General features: G+C 41.6%; 1 protein-coding gene across 1 annotated transcript in view; it reads left to right on the forward strand.

The window, feature by feature from the left end:
* The first annotated feature begins 7,250 nt into the window (after nt 1–7,250).
* Nucleotides 7,251–13,272, forward strand: part of SMYD2 (SET and MYND domain containing 2) — a 30,564-nt gene continuing 24,542 nt past the window's right edge. Inside the window, exons 1-2 of the mRNA XM_061348395.1 lie at nt 7,251–7,475; nt 12,033–12,096. Of these exons, the coding sequence (XP_061204379.1) occupies nt 7,303–7,475; nt 12,033–12,096 (237 nt within the window). The 5' untranslated portion in view covers nt 7,251–7,302. The remainder of the gene's footprint in view (nt 7,476–12,032; nt 12,097–13,272) is intronic.

The following is a 13,272-nucleotide window of genomic DNA, read 5'->3' on the forward strand; positions in this document are numbered from 1 at the left end:
AAACCTGTAATTCATCAGGCCAGATAACTTGCACCTGAGGAGTCTCAAATAGTTGCTGGAGGAGATTCTTCCTTCCACACGTTAATTTTTAATGGGTCTTGAAATAATATAGAAATTCCAGAAGATGGGAAGAAGACTGATGTTTTGCCACTATTCAGCAAGGACAAACATGATGACCTTGGTAAATAAAATCCAGCTAACCTAATATCAAACTGGAGGGGAGATGAGGGGGGAGCTAAATAATAGAATATGGGATTCAACTGATAAAGAATGAAAGGACAGGAAGCAATTAATGCCAGTCAGCATGGGTTTATGGAAAACAGGTCTTGTCAGACAAACCTGTGTATATAAATATATAAAGGGGGAGTGTCACGAGGATGGAGCCAGGCTCTTCTCAGTGGCAAACAATGGAAGGACAAGGGGTAATGGATACAAATTGGAGCACAAGAGGTTCCACTTAAACCTGAGAAGAAACTTCTTCTCAGTGAGGGTGACGGAACACTGGAACAGGCTGCCCAGGGAGGTTGTGGAATCTCCTTCTTTGGAGACATTCAAGACCCGCCTGGACACGTTCCTGTGTAACCTTATCTAGGTGTTCCTGCTCCGGCAGGGGGATTGGACTAGATGATCTTTTGAGGTCCCTTCCAATCTCTAACCTACTGTGATACTGTGATACTGTGAAACCTGATTAGATTACAAATTTGGCTGAAAAGGTAACAGACATTTGTAAGGCATTTGATGGAATTTTGCAAAACATTCTGGGTAAAAAGAATACTACGCAGTCTTGTTGAAATACCCACTAGCAAAACAGTGGTCTTATTAAGTGGCAAACCTCAAAAATGAGTTATCACTAGGAAGTCATCACTGAATAAAAAAGCAATATGTATATAGATGTGGTGTTACATCTTTATACGGCATTGTGTGGTTACTGAAATGCCACACAGTTTCAGTGACCATCTGTTATAATGTAGCTGAACAAAAGCAGTTGTTTGGAAAATAGCCACAAAAATCATTTTTAGAACTGAAGAAAATGCCTTATCATGAGAACTTTAGAGAATATGGAGAGTTTGCTTGATTACAGTGTGCAAATACCTCCATCAGCAGAAAAGCAGCTCACTACTTTGCTTTTCCAGCACCCCCAGTGAGCTGGGACAAAAAAGGTATACAGTTGTAGGGCCCAGGTCACCCTGAAGGGTTTCTGTCTCCACATCAGTAGCAGAAAAGATTAAGCATGGCCTGGTGGCAATGGGGTGTCCCTCATGTCAGGAGGGGTGCCTGACCTACCACACATGGCAGCGCTCATGTAAGCCGTCCATATCTGTGAAGGCTCCAAGACTTTTCTTTTGCGTGTAACCTCTCTCCAAGTAAAAGGGCAGATAAAATGACCCTGGATAAGTCAGGAAATGTCCTGGCCAATTATCTTAGGGAGTCTCAAGGAGTTATCAGAGGATCAAAGACCGTTCTCTAGTCTTCAACACAGAAAAGTTGTAGCTAGATGACAAAAGCAGAAGCAGGGCAAGAATGTGGCAACTTAATGATGCTATAGTAGCACCGGGTAAGATCCTCAGCTTGAGCAAGCAGGTGCTGTTCCTTCAAAGTCAGCTGGAGAGATGCTGAGTTACACCAGTGGAGAATCTGACATCTTGTATTTTTTAGTTTGCTGGAGTCCTGCAGTGGCTCCATAAGCAAAGGTTAATGCAGGTCTGCCAGGGGCAGGCTGGAGTTAACACAGAATGGCAGTTGTGAGGTTGCTGATTCTGATAAAAGCAAATTGTGAACTGCAAGCATCTGAGTGTTGAGTGTCACATTCACACCTAACAGCTGCCCTTGCCTGTTCCCCACAGTCATCCAGTTTTGTCATTGTGATATGTTCCTGAAACCACATTTGTGCTGCTGTCAGTTTTTGTCTTTGGAAATTTGTGTACAGCCTTTCTGTAATGACATACTAAAAATGCTTGTAAACTTCAAATGAGTAGATTAAAATATATTTAAACCAGGCAAATCACTTCCATATATTAGGCAGAAATTTTGAGTCTTTACTACTTCTAAGTCTTCACTGTCCCCCTTTAAAGACTTGCAGTAGGGATGTTAATATTTATATGGGTGAGGGCAGTGAAGAGTTTGTTGCTTTCATGAAAAAAGTGAGAAGCCTCCTTCTAGATCTGTGAGTCTTTCCCTATCACAAATGTCTCCAAAGAGAAGACAGAAATCCAGCTTCTCTGCTTCCATCAGTCCTCTCAGGTTGGGAACATCCTGACTATCAACAGAGCCAGGGCATCTCTGGAGCATTTTTGTCTATGTATCAGGATTGGGCAATGTCAATACTATCAACATGTTAACAGTGCATGGCAGAGATGTGCAAGATTATACAAGGACAGGTTTTGAATGTCAAGCCCAGGTCCCTCTAAGGCTGGGAGCACACCCGCCTGAGAGACATACTGGTGACACCCTCTGCTTGCAGCCCCTACTGAATTCTGAACTCATTGTCATCCGTGAACTCTGACCTCACAGGTTATTTCCTAAAAGTGATGAACTGCACTCTTCCTCTTTGAAAGGCAGCATTCCCCAGCTCCTGCTGGGATTTTTTACCATCACAATCTCTGGTTTGCAAAGAATAATATAGATTTACACTCACCTGCTGTAAAGCTGCAAATCTCTGAACCCATAAATTGCCAAGATGCAAGAAGCAGCTGCCTAGCTACAGCAGGAGAGTGTAGGGAGAACTGTGAAATCTGCCCACAAAGACTCTTAAAGTAGCTTACACTATTTTGTTACCTGGACTGCAGCATGGGATATGCTTCCATCCGTCCCAGCTATGTTGTCGTCACTTGCACTGGCCAGCTGAAAGCAGCTCATGGTACCAATAGTTCTGGGGGGGGGAAAAGACAAGGTTAGGAAACCTTATCTCTCTGGAAATCATTGCATTAAATATAGAAAAGTTAAATATACATTCAATATATATTTTCCTTTGTCCTTTCTCTTCCCGTAGGCTGCTGGCCTGTGATTGTTCCTTGTATCTACCCCAGAGCTGATTTTACTGTTTATTCCTAGCTCACCCTCCAGTTTGCTCAGGGCCCTGTATCTTAACAAGTGACTCCCCGCTCCCTTTCCAAGTTCAGAACCTTTCTGGCTCAAGTCTGTGGTGACACGTAACACAAAAAGACAGCTGTGAGCACAGGGCATGCAGCCGTTCTGCAGAGTACAGTCTGTGGTGCGGCGGTCCTGCTTCTGGAAGGTTAAGTGATTAAGCCTAACAGTGACTAACAGGGGTGGATCTTTTCCTGTCAAACACACACAATTTTCCAGAGAGCAGCTCCAAGGTGAACAGCTCTACTTCTAAAGACTCCTTAATTTTAAGGAATTCAAAGAGCAGGCATGACACTTTGTTCTGTGACTTCCTTAAACCTATACCCTACTTCACATCCTTTCATGAGCCATCAGCTTTCATATCTAAACCAGACGTAACGGAAGTTAAAAAAAGACAGAGAAGATGAGAAGTACAAGTCTCTGCAGATGTGAGGGTATAATTTAGCAAAGTATCATTTTATCACCCAATCCTGCCAGGTCCTCAACACATCCTGTGAGGTATGGACTCCCTTGCCTACCTTGTGAGCAATGGGGAGTGCGAGCACTCCAGTCTTTTTCTGGTTTCTTTCAAGCAAGTTTCAGCTCCCTGGTGTTGGCTATTTATTCAGCAGTTACATGAATATTAACATATTCAAGGCTAAAGCCTTGAGAATCTTCAGAAATTTATTAACAAGTCTGTGTTTTGCAATAAACAGTATTTATATAGACATTCAAACTGATCTGTAAAAACCCATGTTCAGATTCGCTGCTGATGTATAAAACCACAGATGAAATAGGGAGATCCAAAAAGTGTATGTTTTATTTACAGGTTTTGTATAAATGCAGAAAAAGGGGGGGGGGGGGCAGGATAAATATACTAACAAAGTAGTTACAAAGCTGTTTTCATTAATAACTTATTAAAGCAGTTTTATTTCTTGAAACCATCCAAAGTAAGCTAAAAGCCATGAAGGCAGCTGGTTGAATTTCTCCTGGAGGGTTTGAATGGGGCTGCAGGCCGGTACTGAATTTTACTCTGGTGAATAAATTCCTGATTATCTCTTAGAAAGCAACTTTTTCCAGGGTGGAATAAAGCCTATTTAGTAAATTATTATTTTTGTTTTTAAAACTAAATGACTGTTTATTAAAAAAGAGAGCTACTGAAATGCAGATTTTTCCTCATTACCTGAGGCATAATCAAATTGTCAGCTGTTCAACAGGGGTGATAATGTGGAACAGGAGTGTGATAACATTTGCCATCATCCCAGCTGGTTCCCCCCAGAAGACACCTCCTCACAAGCTTCTTACCAGTGAACCTACATGATCTTATAGAAGCCTATGGCCCAGCACAGGGTATGGTTCAGAAGTGATCTGATAATTCATATGAATTGTTAGACTTCTTTTATTTGGACAGAACATTATTTGAAACAGAAATGAAATCCTGACTCCATTACAGAAAGTAAGAATTTGTCATTGCCTTCAGTGTGACCAGGATTTCACTACTGCAGTGTATAATGCTGTGTTTTCTGATTTCAGATGCAAATGCCGACTCATTTCATTTCACCACTATCTATAAGTGCTAATGTAGAAAGAAAAAAAAGCTGAGTTTATAATTAAACTATGGCAGTGCTGGGATAAAGGTTGAACTTCATGATCTTAAAGGTCATTTCCAACCTGGTTGATTCTATGATTCTATAATGTTATAACAAGATCCAGTAGCTGAACAGACAACAGGGCATATTAAGGGTAGAAATAAAACGTGTGTTTAGTAGGTTTGGGTTTCTTTTTGTAAAACCACTTATTAAGGACATTTTAAAATCAAGACTGGCTGTTCTTAGTCATAGAAATGCCTACAATTAAGAATCCAAACCTTTAAGCCAGACATCCATGATCTACACTGAACTGTGTAGACACTCAAGATGCAGTACTTGGTTAGTCAATTAGATGCTGCTTTTGTTATTGTGACTGGGTACACCAATTCCATCCCTGCTGTCCATAGATCTACAGTGGATCATGATTAACAGTTAGCTCAGTGGTAGAGGGTGATGTTTTTTATGTTTTTCAGTGAATGCTCACACTTTCCTTGTTAAAAAAGTGATGGTTTAACTAATTCAAATCATTCTGGTCCAGAAAGATACGTTATTTTTGCAGTGGCTGCGAGTTTCATCATGTTCTGTGTATGAGAACATCAAAGATTTTAAAGATATGGATATAACATGCATTAGTTATATGGGATAATTTACTTTTAGGGCCCTGAGGCAGGAATAGGCCTTAATTTTCCCTGGCCAGCCTCCTTGGGGAACCCTACCCACAGCAGCATCTACAATGAGGCAGCATGGGATGTGCTGTGTTTTTGCAAATTGAATTTTGCACACTTTCTCTCCTGTTATTTTAGTGTTTCTTCTTCTACTTAGTTGGAATTATGCAATATGGTTGGAATATTATTCCAGAATAGCTACAGACTACTACTGCTGTTTTAACTGAGGACTAGATTCTCAGCTCAGCAACACAAGGGTAGCATTAGCAAAATGAATAGCTCTGTCACATGCTGCACCATTGATAAGATCAGAATCAAGTCCTTTCCTCTTGATCCTCCTGGATCCACTTTTATTTCATTTAGTGACATTCTCAAAGCAGTTTTGCAAGGTAATTTCTTTTTTAAGTTTGCTTCTTCAACATACTTCTTTCTACTTTACTGATTTCCTTCCTCATGGAAATTCTGAGCCTCAAATTTCAGTGTATTTAGTCAAAAAGGAGCTTGCCAATGATTTTCTGCCCAAAGAATGTAACACAAAACTACATACACAAATACTAATAGGAGAGATCACAATCTGTGGATGTTTACATCAGCCTAACACTGCTTGTGCTCTACAGGTGGCACCAAAACTATTTTCATTCAGTTTCATGTCATTTCATTCACGTGCACTTGTATTTCTGAAAGGAACATTCTCTTAGGGCTGTATCAGGGTGTTGTAAAACTGGTAATTACATGCCAAATAGGCACAAAGCTGTAGCACTTAATACAGACAGCTTTACTGGTTTCCCTTGGGTTGCATTTGGATTTGAGTAATAGATTCATTCAGTTCTAGCATAGGAATTCTTACTTTGTAGAAATTCAGTACTTTCTTGTTGTTGGAAGGTTTTATTTACAGCATGGCTGTTGCTGTCATATTCAGACTTCTTGTTGTTTTGTCCCTTTGCTGGTTGGCTGATTTGTTATAATGAGAAGCCCGTTGTAAGAGAATTTTCCCTTAATTCCACAGGATATTTTTGGTTCAGACTACAGGATATTATCCTATGATACTAGGAGGGAATGGTCAACTTTCCAGCCTTGAGCAGTAACCAAACTCTGGCATCCTCAAGCCCTGACAAGGCCCTGGCCTAATGCTCAGGGTGGCTCAACTGCAAGCAGGGTGGGATAGCCACCTCCATAAGCCATTTGCCCACCCCACCATCTCCAGTGGCCTTGCTTCCTCACACCACCCCAGAAATGGGTCACAGAATCATTGGAAGGAGATCTAGTCCAACCCCTCTGCCAAGCCAGGGCCACCTAGAGCAGGATACATAGGAACCCAGGTGCACAACCCACCTGCAGCCGGTTCCAGTGCTCTGCCATCCACAGGGTAAATTAGTTCTTGCTCATGTTGAGGTGCAGCTTCTCCCTCTGCCTTTACAGCCCTTCAGCAGGTGGCACAAATCAGGAAGGGCGGTGGGGAAACCTGACAATCACGGGACTTACATAAATAAAGCCCTTGTTATCCAAGGGGCCACATCACCTGAGGTCAGCTGCTACCTGAGGAACAGAACCGCTTCTCCCTCTGCCCTTACAGCCCTGCAGCAGGTGGCACAAATCAGGAAGGGCGGGGGGGGGGGGAAACTGACAATCACGGGTCTTACATAAATAAAGCCCTTGCTATCCAACGGGCCACACCACCTGAAGTCAGCGGCTACCTGAGGAACAGAACCGCTCATGTGCAGACAGGAGGCTGTGAGACCGGCGGGGTGAGTGTTCTCTGAGGCATTTGCTGCTGGGACTCGGGGAGGTCTCCCTGCCTGGGAGAGGGGTGGTGAGGGCAATTTCCCACCTAGGACCGGCCTGAGGGAGCCGTATGTCAGGCGGCTTCCCGCCTGCGCAGCCGCCGGCTCATCCCCCGCTGCCCGGAGGAGGCGCTCCCCGCGCCGGCAGGGCCTCCCCGGCTCCTGCTACCGACGAACAGGGGAGCCGTTCCCCTCGGCGGGATGCGGTCGGACGGGGTGGCGGAGCTGGAGAGGTTCGCCAGCGCCGGCAAGGGCCGGGGGCTGCGGGCGCTCCGGCGCTTTGCCGTGGGGGAGCTGCTCTTCAGCTGCCCGGCCTACACCGCCGTGCTGACCGCTAGCGAGCGCGGCAGCCACTGCGACGGCTGCTTCGCCAGGTAGGGAGGCCTGGGGCGGGCCTAAGGCACGGCGGTGGCGGCTCCTCGGCGGGGCTGACCCCGGGGCGGCTGCTCGCGGTTCGACTGGCAGCGGGCGGCCCACCCGCGTACCCCGGCTCGGGCAGCGGGCACCGGGCCCTCGCCGCGGTCCCGTTAGTAGTAGTAGGGCTCGCTGAGGGTTTGCCGGGGGGCCGAGGCCTGCCTTTGCACGGCTGCCCTGCTCCTCCTCTTCCTTGCTCGTGGTTCTCTGACGGTAGCGCCGTGCTGAAACTTAGCGCAAAACTGGTTTTCCTTGCTCAGCGGTTCGGGAAAGAGGAGATGAAACGAAAGAGTTGCTGTTCCGTATTCTGAAGAGTGCATGCGTCGCCTTGTAGCTATGGGAGCTTTCACTGATCCTCGTGGTTTTGTAGTAATGTAATACTCTTTGACTTTAACGAAGTTTTGATAACTGAGAAAGGGCCTAATTGCTGAATTCCTGCTTTGTATTGGTGAGAATGGAATATACACGAAGGGGATGTATATATCAGTAATGAAATATAAAGAAATACTCTATATTTCTGTTGTTCTCAAACCTTCATCATCTGGCAACTTACTGTGGCAAAGCACAGGCAGTGTGGGAGGTGTGTTCTCGTAAGGCTGTGAGCATTTAAAACCCGGTGCTGCTGACGCAGGTGTGCTTAACCAAATGGTTCATGGTGTGTTATCGTTGGAACACTGGGCATAGATGGGGCGCTGTGGCATGTCACACTGCACCGTGTGTGAGAGGTACAGGACTTAGTCCTGACTCCCGGGATCTTGCTGAGGACTCACAGTGCTTACCTGGTTATAACTTGGAGCAGATGTTAGCCTTTGCTTCATTAAAAGAAAGCAACTGTTGTACTTGAGCTGTTTCTATCGAATATGTATTGCTTGCATACGTAGACTGAGAGTCATACCAAAGAATATAATTATTACATTTTAATAGGTATTTTCATCTCTTGTTGTATTAACTTGTGCTTTCAATTTGACTCAATTTGACTCAATTTGACTCAATTTGACTCAATTTGACTCAATTTGACTCAATTTGACTCAATTTGACTCAATTTGACTCAATTTGACTCAATTTGACTCAATTTGACTCAATTTGACTCAATTTGACTCAATTTGACTCAATTTGACTCAATTTGACTCAATTTGACTCAATTTGACTATTTGACTCAATTTGACTCAATTTGACTCAATTTCACTCAATTTGACTCAATTAAGACTCAATTTGACTCAATTTGACTCAATTTAACTCAATTTGACTTATTGTAATTCATTTTACTCAATTTGATTTAATTTACTCAATTTATTTATTTATTTAATTTATTTTATTTATTTCACTCAACATTTATTTATTTATTTACTACTCATTTCATTCATTTCACTCATTTATTTATTTATTTATTTTAACAATTTACACATTTATTTATCTTATTTATTTATTTATTTATATTTATTTATTTATTTATTTATTTCATTTATTTATTTATTTATTTATTTCATTTATTTCACTCATTTATTTATTTACTCATTTCACTCATTTCACTTATTTTATTTATTTCATTTACTCATTCATCATTTCACTCATTATTTTATTTATTTTATTTTATTTTATTTATTTTATTAATTTTATTTTATTTATTTATTTTATTGATTCATTTGATTTATTTATTTATTTTATTTATTTTATTTATTTATTTTATTTTATTTATTTTATTTATTTTATTTATTTTATTATTTAATTTATTTATTTTATTTTATTTTATTTATTTTATTTTATTTTATTTTATTTATTATATTTATATTTTATTTTATTTATTTTATTTATATTTATTTATTTTATTTATTTATTTATTCATTTATTTTATTTTATTTTATTTTAATTTTTTATTTCTTTTTCAATTTTATTCAATATTCATTTTATTCCATTTTTTATTTTATTAATTTGATTTTCATTCATTTTAATTCCATTTGATTCCATTGATTCCATTGATTCGATTGATTCTTTTCCATTGAATTTGATTATTTGCTTTTATTGATTTGCTTTCAATTTGATCATTTGATTCCATTTGACATTGATTTGATTCGACTCCATTTGACTCCATTTGACTCCATTTGACTCCATTTGACTCCATTTGACTCCATTTGACTCCATTTGACTCCATTTGACTCCATTTGACTCCATTTGACTCCATTTGACTCCATTTGACTCCATTTGACTCCATTTGACTCCATTTGACTCCATTTGACTCCATTTGACTCCATTTGACTCCATTTGACTCCATTTGACCCCCATTTGACCCCCATTGACCCCCATTTGACCCCCATTGACCCCCATTGACCCCCATTGACCCCCATTGACCCCCATTGACCCCCATTGACCCCCATTGACCCCCATTGACCCAATTCGAGTCCCATTGACCCCCTTCGACTCAATTCGAGTCCCTTTTTATCTACTTAAGAAGGCCAATGTGGGATAGGCAAGACCGTAAGCGTGGGTAAAGCCCTTCCCAAATCTTCGTTCTCAAAGTCAAGCCATGAAACATTATCTACTTATATTACTTACTTTATTCTCCCCTCTCTCCACACCTAACATGCGCCTTGTGAAGTTAGTGGAGGAAGTCCCATTAATTTGAAGAAGAACTGGAGCTGAGGTGATTTTCCTCTCCTTCACACTGGTGGCTTTTTCTAGCTCTTTTCTGTTTGTTTGGTTTCCCTTTTATTCCTAACCACAAATTCCCTTATGGAGAGCTGCCTGTTTTTGTTTGTCACATCCAGAAGATTTATCTCTGTAGAGGACCAAAGAGTATTTCCCATACTTCACTGAAGTGAATGAAGCTATATTGTAGAGATAACAGTTACAGCTTTTAAAGATCATATCTGGGAGCAGCCTCTGTAAATGCTGCTTGTTCTGCATGTGAGCTTCTCCCATAGAGCTCAAGAGGAGCATAGTGAGCAAGGAATGTTCTGGATTCAGTGCGGTTGCAGTGGGACAGTCTGAAACCTACCTCACACCAATGCGATGAGGTTCCCCTAAGAGGAAAGGTATCTCATGGTGTAACTTGACCTGCCAGTGCTCAGAAGTGCATTTTGCCTTGTTGTGTTGGGACTGAACTAGCACATTCTGGGTTCTCTTGAACTTGCAGAGAGTTTAGGAAGAGGGTTGTGGGCTCAGCACTAGTCTTTGTGAAGTGGTTGGATAACTGCTGTAGTAAAATGGACAGAATGGAACTAGATTTGTATTTGCATCTGATAGTATTTGTGACTTTAATTACCCAGTTGTGCTTGAGATATACACTGTCAGCAAGTAGAGTCATGATGTTAAGCCTGGCTTGCTTATGTTGGCGCTTCTACTTTGCAAGAGCCATCGGAGAATGTCAAGACTTGGTACACTTGATGGACTTCAAGTACAAGTGATCTCTGAAGTGTTGAATACTGTTGTATTGCACAAGGACACTTGCCCTGTTTTACTCCAGTGACTTCACCTCAGTTTAAGACAGTGTTTTGCCACTTATACCAGGGAGGGCGTGTAGACTATTTATTGGATGCTGCTAAGAGATCCGCATTGCTGTCACAACAAAATACCACGTTTGGTAACATATGCTCTATTTTTGATGGAATTTGCTATAACACATGCACCTTGAAGCAGAAAAGAACCTCCCTTTTGGCAGTTCCCCATGTTGAGATACAAATATTAAAAAAGGAAAAACAGAGTGTGAGCTTCCTTAGGTCATCTTAGAAAACAGATATTGGAGCAGATGTTAGCAGGACAGTACAGGCTGTGTGGTGACAGGAGATCAAACAGTGTATTTAATAATGCAACACTGTTCAAACTTAAACAGGGAAAGTTTCGGTTGATACAAGGAAGAAGTTCTTTATTGTGAGGGTGGTGAGGCACTGGTATGGGTTGCCCAAGGAAGTTGTGAATGCTCAATCCCTCGCAGTGTTCAAGGCTAGGTTGAATGGAGTCTTGGGCAACATGGTTTAGTGCAAGGTGTCCCTGCCTGTGGTAGGGAGTTAGAACTAGATGATCTTCAGGTCCCTTCCAACTATGATTCTATGTTTTCTTGGTGTTGGGATGCAGTTATTGTTGAAACAACATCATGCTTTCTGTAACCAGACAGAAGCAATGGAACTGGCAGAGCAGAAGAAAAGGATTAATACTGATGGGGAAGTATGCAAAGCAATTAGGAAGTCTGGAAAAGAAGTGAGCCTACTACTATACATGATACAGTGACAAAAAATAATGCTGTCTATCCAACGGCAGAGAATAGCACGTTTCCAAACCCATCAGTTTGTCAGGACAGCAGAGTGCTTTTGCATAATAACAGTTGTTAGGAAACGCTTGCTTTTGAAACTAAATAAGCATTGTGTCTGCTCTCAGAAGATGGGGTTCAAGCTGTAGTTGCAGTGTTCTGAAGAAAATACAGTTTTCACTGTGAAATGCAAAATACTGTGCACCAAGTGATAGGGGTGTACATTGGTTTTTCATTCAGATTTATAGTCTAGAATAACTTCTGTTTTCTCTTTAAGGAAAGAAGGCTTGTCCAAGTGTGGAAGATGTAAACAGGCCTTTTACTGCAATGTGGAATGTCAGGTATGGTAACACAATTTGTGAAGATGTGGGGGGGGGAAGAGGGTGGGGGTTTCTGAGCTCCAGTTTTTGTTTGTGTGGCAATGATAGTCTCTAATTGTAGCTCTGGTTAATAGTAGTGCAGCTAATCTCAGCAGCCCCCAGATGCTGACCATGGAGTTGTGCATTGGACAATTACAGGATTTGGACATGGTCTGCATGATGAGCCTTTCAAGCTCAGTAGCTCCAGGGCTTGGTACCACTGAGACTTTGATTAGAGCTGCCTGTCAGCCCACTAATTATGTCTCTATTACTTCTTTCTTTAAGCACAAACCAGATGATTAAACGTTAGCTCCCTATACTGGTAGGAGATTCTGTGTCTAATGGAAAAATCAGATCACTCAATAGCCATCTTCAGGAGGGTTTTGTTGTGGGTGTTTTTTGGACTCTGCAAATATTTTGGGTGGCCGCAGCTGACCGTGGTCATAACTGGTTGAAACCCACCATGCTTTCTCCCTAACTCACTCACTCTGGCAACTTTTGTTCTTTTTGTATACCTTGTTTTCTAAAAGCTCCTGTAAAACAGCATATAAGCATACACTGAGGTAGAGCAATCTGAAGGCATCCAAAATACTTGCATGCAGTTTTAGTTCTGTTTTTACCTTCAAACTACAATAAGCATCTTTCAAAGCAATATTTTTGGCCAGAACTAGTATCTAGCCTTTTTGGGCTGTCAGCTTGATAGGAAAGAACTATCCAGCTTACGTGTGGAAAAACTCAAGTGGATTGCTAGCTAAATAATGTAAGCTATGTAAGGTCTGTGGTGCTGGGCACAGGGTATGGAGCAGTGCTCGTGAAGGATTTGAGTCACCAAAGATCTGGCATGTAGCTACGTATTAGCTATAAATAAGCCAAACCTCCTACATGACAGTGTGCTGTTGAGTGTGTGGGTTGCAAGCAAAGTGTTCATTGTCATTATCTGGACAGACGCATTGTGGCTGTGTGTGTTCAGTTCCTGAGCACTTTGGAGATTGCTCCCAGTTTTATTTCAAGGATGTATCTTGCTCTTCCGTTGCACAAGTTCCAAAGCTAACCTGGCTTCCCCTTAGTTTTCCTTCTCTTGCCTCCCCGCATTCCTGCTTTCTCACAGTGCTTTAGTGAATTGTGGGTGAATCAAATGGCCTTTTGTTTTTGAAGCAC

Source organism: Neopsephotus bourkii, unplaced genomic scaffold, assembly GCF_033783945.1.
Source record: "Neopsephotus bourkii isolate Nb327-2 ecotype Australia unplaced genomic scaffold, CSIRO-AGI_Nbou_v1 NB_354, whole genome shotgun sequence".
NCBI lineage: Eukaryota > Metazoa > Chordata > Aves > Psittaciformes > Psittacidae > Neopsephotus > Neopsephotus bourkii.